The sequence below is a fragment of the Lemur catta genome, chromosome 5 (assembly GCF_020740605.2).
Source record: "Lemur catta isolate mLemCat1 chromosome 5, mLemCat1.pri, whole genome shotgun sequence".
Taxonomy (NCBI): Eukaryota; Metazoa; Chordata; class Mammalia; order Primates; family Lemuridae; genus Lemur; species Lemur catta.
The window spans coordinates 14410725-14425788 of NC_059132.1; the positions used below are offsets into that span (position 1 = coordinate 14410725).

At 36.8% G+C, this 15064-nt stretch overlaps 1 protein-coding gene across 1 annotated transcript in view; it reads right to left on the reverse strand.

Annotated features, from left to right (window-relative positions):
• LOC123637967 (ran-binding protein 17-like) overlaps window positions 1-15064 on the reverse strand; it is a 75800-nt gene that overhangs the window by 40712 nt on the left and 20024 nt on the right. The window contains exons 4-5 of the mRNA XM_045551190.1: window positions 3515-3729; window positions 1380-1518 (exon numbers count right to left, since the gene is read on the reverse strand). Of these exons, the coding sequence (XP_045407146.1) occupies window positions 1380-1518; window positions 3515-3729 (354 nt within the window). The remainder of the gene's footprint in view (window positions 1-1379; window positions 1519-3514; window positions 3730-15064) is intronic.

A 15064-nucleotide genomic window follows, 5' to 3' on the forward strand; every position in this document is an offset into this window, starting at 1 on the left:
AAGAATCTCAGCTTTCTCCTCATACCATATACAAAATTAAACTGAAATGAATCATAGCTCTAAACCTAAGGGCTAAAACTATTAGAAAACATAGGAGAAATCATTATGGCCATGGGTTAAACAAGGATTTCTTAGAAGAGGACTCAAAAAATATAAACCATAAAAAAACAATAAATTGGACTTCCTCAAAATTAAAAACTTTTGCTCTTCAGAAGATACTGTTAGGAAAATAACAAATACAAGTCACGGGCTGGAAAAATATTTGTAAAACATGTATGTGATAAAGGATTAACATCCAGAATATATAATAACTCATAACTCAGTGACAAAATAAAAAACTCAGTTTAAAAAAATGAGTAAAAGAGTAAAACATTTCACCAAGAAGATACATGAATGGCAAATAAGCATGAAAAGATGCTCAGATCATTATTCATTAGTGAAATGCAAATTAAAACCACAATGAGGTTCTACTTCACACCCACTAGGATGACTAAGGTTATAAGGACTGATAATAGCAGGTGTTGGTGAGTATATAGAGCAACTGAAACCCTCATACAATTGTTGGTGGGAGCAAAATGCTATAGTCACTTTGGAAAACTTTGTCAGTTTCTTATAATGTTTAAAATACACTTAGCATATAACCCAGAAATCCCACTCCTAGGTATTTACCCAAGAGAAATGAAAAAGATTTATCTATCTAAAGATTTGTATATGAATGTTCATGAGGGCTGTATTCAAAATAGCCAAATAATGGAAAAAACCCAAGTGTCCATCAGCTGCTGAATGGGTAAACAAACTGTAGTAATCCATGCAATGGAATAATACTCAGCCATAGAAAGGAATAAACTAAATGATTCTTAACACAACATGGATGAATCTCAAAGTCATTATGCTAAATGAAATAAGCCAGATAAATAATTCCATATTATATGATTTCACTTACATATAATTCTGGATAAGGCAAACTACAGTGAAAGAAAGTAGATAGTGGTTCCCTGGGCTAAAGGTAGAGGGAAGGGATTGGCTAGAAGGGGGAATAAGAGAGCTTTCTGTGGTGATGAAAATATTCTGTATATTGGTTGTGGCAGTTCATGATTGTGTAAATGTACACATTTGTCAGGACTCATTGGTCACTTAACATCAGTAAATTTTATTATATGTAAGTAAAATCTCAATAAAATCAATTAAAAATAACAAACTGTGTATCAAAATATGAAAAAATATACTTTCCCACTTACAAGTAACAGTTAAAAAATAATCTTTCAGTTTGGGTTCATATCTTTTCCCCCTTTGTAGGATGACAGTCTCAATAAGCACATACATTAAGGGACCATAAATCGAGTTTTTCCTCTGGAAACAATGTCCTTCATGATCCTTACCAAGAGTAGTGAGTCCCTCTGAGATAGATGTGAGAACATACAGGAGTACAGGAGGCTCTAAGTTGGTGATGAAGCTCATGTGGTCCTGGGTGAGACATTCCAGGAGTGGATAATAAGACTGGCTCAGTTTCCGGTATTGCTACAACACAGAGATATACTAAATGTCAACCCACAGGGAAGAAAAAGACATGTTACAGTCCAGTGGAAATTGCCATTTATAATACTGGAAATTGTAAACTTACTTAAACACAAGGTCAATAAATACATAGAACAAACGACATAATGAGTCCCAATGCAGCATTTAAAGGGGTTCTAATAGGAATCTTTGATCTCTAGAAACCCTAATTTGAAGCTATGGGATAGTACATTATTTCAATTTTACTTTATATGGCTAGCACTTAAATGCAAGTAAAATCCCTGCAGTATGACATTTAGAAGACTGTGTGAATTATTTTTCTGGGTTGGAATATTGTAACACTGAACAGTGCTTAATGGTGGCTAGGAAACCTTTTTTTTTTGGTTTGTTTTTTAAACACCAAGAAATTTGCTATTATAATAGGATCTGACGTCATAGTATTTATACCATGCCATTGTATTTATACAATGCCAAGCTAGCTAACTAAATCATAATTTGGTAAAGGGCTTAGCATACACTATAGGCAAAAGATAAGTGCATGAGAAAGATACTTGAAAAATCTCAAATGCAATCCAACCAATATCAAGAAGCACAACACTCATAAGATAAACCAGAAGAGTATTGCTAAAAGTGAGGTTATGACCACCTTCATAAGAAACACTTGGGGTGCTTGTTAAAAATATAGTTTCCTGATACCCACTTCAGATTCAATGAATGAAAAGCTCTAGAGTGAAGCTCTGAAATATACACTTTTAACATATATGCTAATAGAGTCCTATGCACCCTTAAGTTTGAGAATTACTGAATTGGAGGTTTGCTTGACTATTAGGAAAAAGGTGAGAGAAAAATTCCTGAAACCATACCAGTTTTCTAGGTAGACTTTAACTGTAGTGAAGAGTCTCCTCCATGAGGTGATTGTAACATATGGCTGATTTTACCCAATTTTTGATTTATAATTTCTATCAAGCAGGCATAGCCTTCAATGAGCATTCTATTCTACTATAAAGAGGCTTCACAACTTTGGCATGAGATGTGGCCCAATTAAGATTAGTTTAGAAAGGTAGAAGAGGGTGCACTAGTCCATTAGAAGGTCAAGGAGCATTTCTCACACAGGCTGACTAACAAAGGCTTACTTGTTAATCTTAACTTGTAATCTTTGGTGGGAGCAGGTGGAAAAGGCTGAACTAAGCCAGACCATGAATATGGGTATGTTACCCAGTTAATTACTGCATCCAGGTTGGGCACCTACTGGCTTGTGTGTAATCAGGCAGAGACGTTTGAAAAAAAGTCTGATAATGACACAGGTCAGTGGAGGAGCCTGGAAATTTGAATTTCCAACAAGCAACTCAGGTGTTTCTGATGGGCATCAAAGTCTGAAGATTACCGACATAAATAACAGAAACTAGATGGTAGAACAGAAAAGGGACCTAGAGATCACTTAGTTTAATCCAATCATTTTAAAAGTGAGGAAATTAAAGCATCACTCAGGTGATTAGTGAGAGATGTAGCTGAGACTATATGCCAGGTTGCGCAACTTGCAGTTCAGCACTCTGTCCACCACACCAGAATTTTAATGGAAAGGAAGGCCAAACAGCAGGGCAAGTACAAAGAGTAGAATAAAAGGAAGAGGAAAATCCTGCAGCCAATGCCGTATTTTCTGCTCCAGGAAACACAGACTGTTTTTGAGTTACGAGTATAGTTGTAAGCAATTAGTTGAAATTGCTAATTATATTTTTTCCATATGTAGAACCTGGAGCACTCTGGATGACCAATTTGTCACAAGGTGGTAGCTGCAGCTTTCTAAACTGCACATTTAATTACATAAATACTGACAGTGTAGTTGTCCAAATTCTCTTAAGTTAGAGCAAGTAGGCTGTCTTAAAACATAAAATGTTCTGGTGCTATTCTAACTCCCTGGGCTTTATTATAATAATTCCAGGCCTGTGGTGGTATTACTTCACATTTCACACAAAGACTCCCATGATGCATGATTGCTTACTAGCAAGTCACTGTGGGACACTGACAGCAGCATTTTGACAAAGGCCTGGAGTACATTGTCAAAATGGTTGTCCCCATACAACTTGAAGACGCCAAAGCTGACATAATTGCCACACAAGGCAGATCTGAGAGCTGAATAGCAGATGGAGATGCCCTTGAGTTTCATTGGATAAATCTGATCTTTTGAGAGGCTCCCGAGGGACAGGATCTGATTACCTGTTTTAGGGTAAAAGCAGAAAGAGAAAGTGACATAAGTAGATGTCATTTAAAGCAGTTATGGGGCACACTAACATTTTCACTTTACTGTTAATATATTCATTTCCCCCAGCATTGTTCCAAGAATTGTACCATCCATTGTAATGAAAACTATAAACACATAAGGCAGTTTACCTGGAAGTACAAATGACCCAAGGAAAAAAATCAATTAAGGACACTGGAAAAGCTCTATATTTTTATCTGCATGGTGATTACATGGATGTATACATAGATATGTAAAAATTTATTGAGTTGTACTCTCAAGATTAGTTCACTTTATTTTATGTATTACCCTTTCAACTAAAAGTTTTTAAAGACCAGGTTAAAACTAAGCCAAGAGAAAAAGATAGCATGACTAAGATTTAAATTACTCTAAATTCTGGATGAATTTTTAACCTTTTTATATGAACTTGATCTTGAGTTACTTCACATTTAGGAGCCTCACAGGTTTGGTATATGAATTAAGTGAAATAAGACACATAAAAGTTCTTGGTACAGTACACAATAAATACTACTTCCTTGGATCCTTTAGAAGATCCCAAGAGATGATTCTTTTAAAACTGTACTTAAATTCTGTGCTGACCATCAAAAGAAAAAGAAATATTTGTATGACCACCTTAAAATTTTCTGTAGTAGTTAGTATTTACAATCAACACTTTCTGTTTCTGAAATGTGTGCAGGTAAGGCATATTACTAGGTAATACCTGAGAATGCTTTTTTAAAAAATATAAAGTAATGCATGTTTCTTAGCTCTTCTTTTTCCCATTCAAGTGAGTACTGCTTCTAAAATTGAAACTAAATTCAACTTGCAAAATTTAAAGGTATATTGTAGTGGTTTATACTGTGTCAACTTGGCTAAACAAGAATTAAGTTTCCTAGAACCCTGTACAGTTGTGAGGCAGAACTGGCCAAAAGAGAAATTAGTGTGAGATTTAGAAGGTGGAAGTGAAGCAGCTGCTATGACTTTCCGAAGGTGGTTGTAGTTAGAGGCGGTGAGAAGATACAGAAATGCGGCTGGGTTCTGGTTTGTCCTTATTCTTTCCTGCTCTAGAACTACTAGTGCTGCTGACCAATGACCCCAAGCCCACCACCAAATACTTGGCAGCAAACTTACAGAAGCAGCAGTCATGAATGAGCAACAGCCTTCCACTGACTTCTATACCACTACACCTCCTATGCTTTCATGGTCTCTCTCCAGTAGCTGAATGTGTCTAGCTTCTAGAGTTCCCTGCAAACTCCAACTTGTCCCTTTAACAAGAGGGCTGATCAGTGATTTTTTTCCCTGAATCTTCAATTCTCCCCTTCGGACCTATTTCCCCATCTTTGCCCAAGACTGTACAAAGTCTAATCTCTAAAATAAATTCCCCATTCTGGCCGGGCATGATGGCTTATTTCTATAATCCCAGAGCCCAGTTTGAGACCAGCCTGGGCAACACAGCACGACCTCGTCTCTACAAAAAATAAAAACAATTAGCTGAGTGTGGTGACACGCACCTGTATTCCCAGTTACTTCAGAGGCTGATGCAAGAGGATTGCTTGAGTCTAGGTGTTCAAGGTTGCAGAGAGCTATGATAACACCACTGTGCTCTAGCTTGGGTGACAGAGCTCTGTCCTCCTCCCCCACCCCCCAAAAAATCTCCATTCTATAAGTATTTTTTCTTTCTTTCTTCTTCGTCTTCAGAAATGAGGTCTGTTGCCAGAGCTAGAGTGCAGTGGTGTCATCATAGCTCACTGCAACCTTGAACTCCCGGGCTCAAGCCATCCTCCTACCTCACCCTCCCCAGTACCTAGTTGCTGGGACTACAGGTGCATGCTGCTATGCCTAGCTGATTATTAATTTTTTTGTAGAGAGGAGGTCTCCCTATGTTGTCCAGGCTGGTCTCAAACTTCTGGGCTCAAGTGATCCTCCCACCTCAGCCTCCCAAAGTGCTGGGATTATAGGCATGAGCCACTGCTCCCACCCTTCATTGTTCTTTTTCCCTGTTTGAAGCCTGACTGGTATGTATGTTATGGTAACCGCATATGTACTAAAGACAGATACTACCAGCAGAACATGAAATACAGGACCAGCTGAGGGTGAAAGTTTCCTTTTTTTGATCTGTTCCATCTGTATGGGATATTTCCATATACATATTTTCCTCTATGCAGCCTTAGATGCTCAATGTGGCTTTGCTTATAATCTGTACACCTGAATAACAAAATCATTCTCCGGAAGGCTGAAGCCTATCCTGGAATTTACTCAATACCAAATTCTGTACCCTCTTTCATAATCTCATCCTAACTTACCTCAGAGAGATATAATAGTTCCAAAAAAATTCAATTCGATATGACAGCATTTATTTAACAGCTACTATGTGTGAGGTGCTGGGATCAACAAATGAATAAAATAAAATCTCTACTATGAGGCACTTCAGTCTGGTTGGGGAAATCTGTCAATAAATAATTCCATACAATGTGACACATGCTAACAGAAAGGTATGTCAAGATGTTATGGGAATAGAAGAGACTAACTCTGCTTGGGCAGAAGGGCAGTGGGGAAAGGCTTCACAGAACAGGTTATGTTTAAGGATCACTTGCAGTTTCCCACATGGACTTGGAGGGAGAGGAGTGTATTCTGGGTAGATTAAGTATAAAGGCATGAAGTCTAAGAAAGCAGAGAACTGCAGGAGAGGACAGTTCTCAATCACTGTTTTTCTACTTTTGCCTCAAATTCAATTTAAACCAAGGTAGACATTTTCCTATCTTCCCTTTCCCAAGAAAGAATAGCACTGTGTTGATGTGATAAAAGAGCTGGGGTAATTCTGGAAGGCAGGAGGACGTTCACACATTTTGTGTTTGTTGGGGAAGCCAGGGTCAAGGGAGCAAACTTTTGGGGCCTTTTTATGCTGATATCCTTATGGGGAAAGTAAAGATTCTATATTCTACAGCAAAACATGAAATAGGCAGACCAAAAACTGTCTGATGGAAAAAAAAATTGTAAAGAAATAGATAATCTCTCATCAAGAAGCCTTATTTAGAATCACAACTTTTATCTGTATGTTAAAATTGCAATGTGGCATACATGTCTTGTCTTTTGGACTATGTCAAATACATCTATATTACTGATGTATTAATATTATGACCTTGCAAGAGTAGAATAATTAATACTTTTGAAATATGAAACTATATCTCATTTTGTTTGCTCAAGTGCCTCAGCATTCCATGGTCACTATAAAAAAACTACGGAACAGAAGGCTTCAAGTCATCATTTATTCACTCCAATGTAGCTTTATTCAATATGTATTATTGAACAATACTCACTGAAATTGGAGGCCCTACCCTCAAAAAGCTTAAAATCTAAGAGTTAGACTCACATTAGTATAAACAGAAGTGATAGGGCTAAAGTTTGCTTTTCATGTTCCTCTCTATGTATGATAACCTTCCTTGTCTTCCTGACTTCAACCCACACCTAGAAAGTTCCAACTTCTTCCTTCTCAGCATTTCTTTCCGAAGAGGCAGATCTATACTACACTGATAGACAGCTAGGAAATGATGTCATTGTCAGGTTGGCAGCCACTGAAGCCAGTAACAGCTGCCACTTTGGTACTATTGTAGCAGCATAAAAGAAAAGGATACGTTCCTTAATGAAATAAAATAGACTTTCAAAGGCTAGAACCAAAAGGAAAATCTCTAATTGTTTTCCACTGACAACATCTGCCATAATTGGGGAAGGGGAAAAGAGGTACTGTTACATCCTTAACACTAGATCTGGGTAAGATGGATGCTGAGGCTATGCTGGGGTTCAGGAGGAAAGAATACAGTAAACTGAATGATTAACCAGGCCAAAGGCAATAATGGGGGAATGGAGGTACAAGTACTACGTAACTGCCATTCTTACTCTGGTACGTGTTGTAGTAGAGTACAAGAAATCTCATTAAATAATAAGGGAAAGCAACTGGGAAATACGCACAGAAGACTCCTGATCTAGATAGTTTGGCTTATTAGAAATATTTTCCTCATTATTAGCTTATATGAACTGGTTAGAGCTTCCTCCTTCTTTACCTCTACTTTTTTGTTATTAGCTTTTAACACTCAGAAATATCTTTCTAGACAACTGTCAAGATCTAGATTTAGAGAGGGATCTATCTATTAAATATCTATCTATCTACCTAAAGATGCAAAATCTCCTCTTCTGTTCATCTGAGATCAACTTTCAGGTCAATTAAAATTTCTTTTTTTCCTCCTGAGACCCTTCCTTTTCCTGGAGTAACTAACTCCAGGATGTCTTCCTCTTCTTAAGAGATTCCCTATACCAAGGAGGAACGACAGCCTTCCTTCACAGGCCTGAGCTGGAGAACTACATATCAAGGTAATATTCTAAGAAAAGACAAACATATAGGGCATAAGGTAGTGATTAACAGTGTGGGATTTTGAGTCATATTGACCTGGTTTGAATCCTACATCTTTCCTTACTACCTGGGTATCTGAGCAGATTATTAACCTCTCTGTAAGTCACAGCTTCCTCATCTATAAAATGAGGACAATAATACCTATAGCTTACAAGGCTCTTGTGTAGGAGATGGCATATGTAAAGTGCTTACCATAGTATAATTACTAGCACAGTGCTCAATAAATGTAAACTATGACAATACACAATACTGGGGGTTCATTTTTTTCTGTAGTCTAATAGCCCAAAAGTTTACATTTGGAGGAGCTATAACCTGAAAAAGAGGAAGAGGTGAAGCTGGGTGTGTGTGGTATAAAATAATGTAACATCCTTCTAATTGCTTTCATTTACAGAATTCAAAGTAAGGTTAGTACCGTATCTTTTGACAGCCTTCTCTCTGTTCCTTCAATAGAGAATTAGCTGAAGGGGGTTGAGTTTTGCTGTTTGCCCCACATCCCACCAGTTCTATATACCTCAAAAGAATACTTAGAAAAGTGGTGTAGGAGATAAGAAATATCATAGTAGTGTCTTATACCAGGAGGAACTAAGAGTATGAAGAAGGTTATTTCTTGGCTTATAAAGCAATCCATTACATTGATTTACCTTTTCTTTTTCCCTTTTAATCTCTAAAAATTTAAAGTAAATTTGATATTTAGCTGACAGCTATATAGGTTGAATGTTTTCATTCATCATCAGAACAGTTATGGGAAAAGAACTGCAAGCTTGCTAACATTCCTTTACTTCAGGTCACTCAACCCACTCTTGTCTCTCTGCAAACTAGCCAAAGCCTGTGGACATAAATGATTTGGGACAGAACTAAAGCTGTGAAGACTGGAGGGAATATGTTTCCCTTTCAGATAGAAAAATATTAAAACAATGCAGTGTTGATAAGGGTGTGGGAAATTAAGCAAATGGTTGGGAATATAAAATTAGTAGAACCATTCTAGAAAGCAATTTGGTAGTATTTCTTAAAAATATAAAAAATGTTTAAGTCTATGAATGGAAATATATTCCAATAGTAAACTTTCACTACCATTTCTATCTTTCTACTAGCACCTACACTCACATAAGCTGTCTTCTGTAAAAGCTATCCCGCAACATGTCCAACTAGCTCCCATCCGCTCTTACATGCTTAAGGACCAAACACCAACAATTTTCCCTTTTCTCTCCTATGTAATTTATTTTTGCTATCAGGTCATTCTCATTAGACTATACGTCAATGCTATTATCTCTTCCATTAAAAAACACACATACACATACACACAAAACCTTCTTTTGGCCTCATTTCCTCTGCTAGATATTGCTCAACTTTCTAGCAGAATTCAATTCACTCTCTTCATTTCTTCTTCTCTCATTCTCTTTTATGCCTACTCCACTGAAAGTGCTCTTTTCAGGGTTACTAATGACCTTCTTGGTGCTAATGTAATGGTTGACTCAGTCTTCACCTTATTTGACTCATTGGCAGCTTCTGACATAGGGGAGGGACCATTTCATCTTCCAAGACACATTCTCCTGATTTTTTCTTACTTCAGTGTTTGCTGCTTCTCACTTTCCTTTGTTGGTTCCTCCTCTTCTCCCTTACCTCCTAATGTTGAAGTTTCCAGAACTCAAACCTAAGTCTTTTTCTAAGTTTACACTCATGCCCCACCCCTTGTGATCTTACCTAGTTCTGCAGCTTTAAATAGCTTCTAAGAGTCAATGATTCCCATGTTTATTTCTCTAGCCTAGACCTGTTTTCCTAAATCCAGATTCATATATCCAAATTCATATTCCATATTTCCACTTGGATGTCTAATCAACATCTCAGCTCAACATGACCAAAATGGAACTTTTGATCCCTCCACACCCATCTCGGCCTTCCCCATCTCAGTTGATAGCAACTCCTTCTTTCCAGTTGCTTATGCTAAAATCTCTTAACTATATTCTTTTTCTCATACCATTAATCCAGTCCATTAAGAAATTTAATTTGCTTTACCTTCAAAATATATCCAGAATCTGCCTACTTCTCACCCCTCTCACTACTGTTCCCTTGGTCAAAGCCAATATTGAACTTTACCTGGATTATTGTAATATTGCCTTATCTGATTTACCTGCTCTTACCTTTAATCCCCTATAATCTATCCTTAATGGAGCAGCCAGAGTGATATTTTAAAAACTTATATCAGATCATGTCATCCTGGGCTCAAAATGTTCTAAAAGCCCTCTATTTTACTTGGAGTTAAAGTCAAATACCTGATGCCTTATATGACACTGTTCTTGTTATTATTTTCCCTTTTGTTTACTGTGCCCCAGCTACTGACTTCCTTGCTGTTCTTCAGACATGTCAGATGCACTCCCGCCTTCAGACCCTAGCACTTTCTGTTTTCTCAACCTAGAATGGTCTTCTCCAAGATATCCACATGACTAAGTCCTTCATTTACTAGAAGTTTTTGTTCAAATGCCACCTTTTCAATAAGGCAGGCCTACCTTGACCACTTTAATAGTGCAATGTGTTCTTAATCCCTGGCACTTTTAAGACTTTTTTAAAAAATAGTTTTAGAATCACAACAAAACTGAGAGAAAGGTACAGAGATTTACACAATTCTCTGCCCCTACATGTGCTCAGCCTCCCTCATCAACATCCTTTACTAGAGTAGTACACTTGTTATACAACTGATGAACCTACACTGACACACCATTATCACCCAAAGTTCATAGTTTACATCAGGGTTCACTCCTTGTGTTGTACATTCAATGGGTTTAGATAAATGCATAATTAACAGGTATCCACCATTACTGTATCACACGGTTTCACTGCCCTAAAAATCTTCCGTTCTCTGCCTAGTCATCCTTTCCTTTCCTCAACCACTGGTAGCCACTGTTCTTTCTACTGTCTCCATAGTTTTCTCTTTTCAGAATTATATTTGGAATTGTTCAGTATTTCAGCCTTTTCAGGTCGGCTTCTTTCATTAGTAAGAGGCATTTAAGGTTCTTGCATACCTTTTCATGGCTTGATAGATCATTTCTTTCTAGTGTTGAATAAGATTCCCTTGTACCATAGTTTAACCACACACCTATTGAAGAACATCAGTTTAGGCAATTGAGAAAGAAACTGCTATAAACATCCATGTGCATGTTTTTGTGTGAACGTAAGTTTTCAACTTCTTTGGGTAAATACTAAGGAGCACAACTGCTGGAGTGTACAGTAAAAGTATGTTTAGTTTTGTAAGAAACTGCTAAACTGTCTCGTCAAGCGGCTGTACTTTCTGCATTCCCACCAGCAATGAATGAGAGTTCTTGTTGCTCTACTCTTTGGCACTTAGATACCTCTTACCTTGACCTACTTTCTTTTTTTCCATAGCACTTCTAACTATTAGATAATTTCTTTTCCAGTTTGCCTACTGACGGATCCAAAGAGCCTGGAACAGTACCTGCTGTTCTCAGTACACATTTCCTGAATGAATGAATAAAATTCACAAAGTTGAATGTACAAAATTATTGACTGAAGACCTGTATGATAATGAAAAAGTAGCAGTTCCGCAAAAGGTGATTAATTAAATAAATTATAATATGAGCATAAAATGGAATACTCTGCAGCTATTTAAAAAGATAAGGCAGGTTTATATATAGACATGGAGTCATAGCCATAATATATTAATAAATAAAAACCAGCATATTATAGAATACCAAGTATATTATATGATTTTTGGAAAAATATGTGTATATGTACACGTAAGAAGTCTACAAGGGCACGCACACTAAACTGTTAATAATGGTTATCTTTGGGTGATGAGATAAAGGAGGATTTTCTTTCTACTTCCTATAGCCTATAATGCTGGATTCTTTGCCCTACGGGTGTGTTATTTTATAATTAGAAAAAAGCAAAAAAAAAAAAAGACATTTCGATTTTGGAAGAAAAAAGATGGGAAAGAAAAAGACAAGTACAGAAAAACATGATAGAAAACACAGGGCAGTACAAGTCTTTTTGTACACAAAAGCTGTATGGTTATAGTGGCGGTTCCATGCTGCTGGGATGACACACCTTCCCCAACTTTATGACATAAGTCAGGGTCATAGAAGACAGAATTTCAGTACTGATGTAATTCAGTTTCCGAACTTTCAGAGTAATGCTGTCCAATAATTTAATTAAAAATTTAAGTATGCTTCATTCCTTTTTTTGAAAAGATTTTACATGGGTTATTTTATATTAGGAGATGTCAAAATATTTTTAAAAACATTAACTTACAACCTCAATATATCAAACTATTTCAATTTTTCTGTGTTTTCTTTCAATTATCACCATGTATATAGATGTTTTATATTATCTAAAGCATAGATAAAATTTGAATTATACTTTTACATGGTATTTATATATTTCCCATAAGCTAGGTAATCTTTAAACATAATTTTTTTTAAAAAACTAAATTTGTATATATTTACTAACATTCACCCTTCATATTCTTTTCAGAGGCATATAGAACATTTCATCATAGTAGAATATGTGTGGCTATATAAAACAAGTTTCAATGAGTTTCAAGATGGAAATCATACAGAGAATATCTTTAACTAAAATGAGATTAAATTAGAAATTCATTGCAATAAAATACCTAGAAACACTGAAAATATTTATAAAGTAAGCAGCACATTTTAAAACCACCTATGGGTTTTAAGAAGAAATCACAAGTGAAAATTATTAAATATTCTGAACTTAATGAGAAGGAAAGAAATAACATATCAAAGTTGGAGAATACAGTGGAAACAGTATACAAATTTATCTTAGAGTATCTATTTTACAAAAAAGAAATGTTTATATCAAGTGATCTAAACTTCTACCTTGTACTAAAAAAAAGCAAATTAAAACCACAGAAATTAGAATAAAGGAAACAACAATACCAATGATGATAATGATGACAAAACAAAGTAAAGATGAAGAAGGTAAAGACAAGGAGAAGGAAGAGGAGCAAGAGGAGAAGAAAATGATCAATGAAATAGAAAATGGAAAATCAATAGATAAAATCAACAAAACTGATTTTTATTCTTTGAAAAGATGAATAAATTTGATAAAAATCTTAGTAGAGACTGTTCAGTAAATAAAAGACCAATTACCAATATGAAGAACAAATTAGGGAACATTCCTAGAGATCCAACCAACATTAAAATGATTAAAAAGGATATTTTGAAAAACTTGAAGCCAACAAATTCACCAATTTAGATGAAATGAAAGTTTCTTGGTAAACACACTACCAAAGGTGATACAAGAAGAAATAGAAATTGCAATCTAAGTCAAATTTATTAAAAAAACAAACAAACTCTTTCTAAAAACAAAACTCCAGTCCTAGATAGCTTTACCAGTGGATTCTGTCAAACATGTAAGAAGGACTCATTCTAATTATATCCACTCTTTCTTTCTTTCTTTTTTTTTTTTTTTTAAGAGATGAGGTCTTGCTCTGTGACCCAGGCTAGAGTGTACTGGCATCATAACTCACTGCAGCCTTGAACTCCTGGGCTCAAGTGGTCCTCCTTCCTCAGCCTCCTGAGTAGCTAGGACTACAGGCTGATGCCACCACGCTTGGATTTTTTTATTTTTTATTTTTTTTACTTTTTGTAGAGACAGGGTCTTGCTTTGTTGCCCAGTCTGGCCTCCCAAAGCACTGGGATTACAGGTATGAGCCACCATGCTGGGCCTCCTACCCACTTTTTCATAAAATAAAATGTGAGAAAATCCTGACTCGTTCTATGAGTCTATATAATCCTGATATCAAAATCTGACAAAGATATTAATATCGAACAAATTGTTAAAATTTTAAACAGCTGCAAGTTATTTCACTGAACTGATATATCTTTCTTAAGCATTTTGCTTTTGAAGCATTTTGTTTACCAATTTTTCACAATTATGAATACTGTAACATCAAAGGTCTTTAGCTTGTAGTTACTAACTTTATTTCCTTAGAAGAAAAATAGAAATACTAGTTTACAAAGGTTATGGATGTATTTATAAATCTTGCTTTTCCATGGAGCCATACCAAGTAACTGAAAGAAAATGAAGAAAAATGAAGCAATTCCCAGTATTTAAAGCTTACAGTTTATTTTGTAATCATTTTATATATTTTTGCTTATTAGTTGAAAGCAATTTTAACTAAATGCACAATTGTCAGCTGGTAGCTGCCAACAAAACCTACTTCCTTCTAGTCTCTCAGTCAGACACAACCACTTCTTGAGAAATCTCATGAACAAATAATAGAATTAGCTTGTGTGTGTGTGCACGTCTCTGTTGCAGAGCGGCCTCCAGCAGTCTCCTCTGCAAATGGGCGCAAGGGCCTAGCGCCCCTGTCCCTGCCACCTATGATTATGCACCAAGGCCCTTGAGGAGTCACTACTGAAGTTCCCACCAGCCAGCAAGGAAAAGCATTGGTGGCCATCCCCTCCAGCAGCCACCCACAACTACTACCAGCATTGCCTGGGATCCACTTCTAGCAATAGCTCCTGTGGAAATGCTGAGCACACTGGGAGCCACTAGCACCACTTGGGTCACTGGTGGGTGAGCTTCGTTTTCGGGAAGTCTACTCTCCCTTTCATGGACACGGTGTTGAAGTCCCTAGAGTACTCAGAATCCCCTCAGGCCTTCAGCAGCATAACCACCTGTGGCCAGGTTTGGGAAGCCACCAGGAAGCAACACTGGGCCCCCATCTTGACCTGAGTGGCCACCAGCAGACCCAGGCTTCCAGAGGTGCTAGGCCATCAGAACCCCTTCTCTCCCTGCCCTTGGCCTCACCGCATAGATTAGGCAGGCTGCAGCAAGCAGAGAAGCAGTTTGGTGCTTTTATATCAACATAGCAAACACAAAAAATGAATTAGAGAGAGCCCCAATTTTTACTGCCCAAGGACATGCGA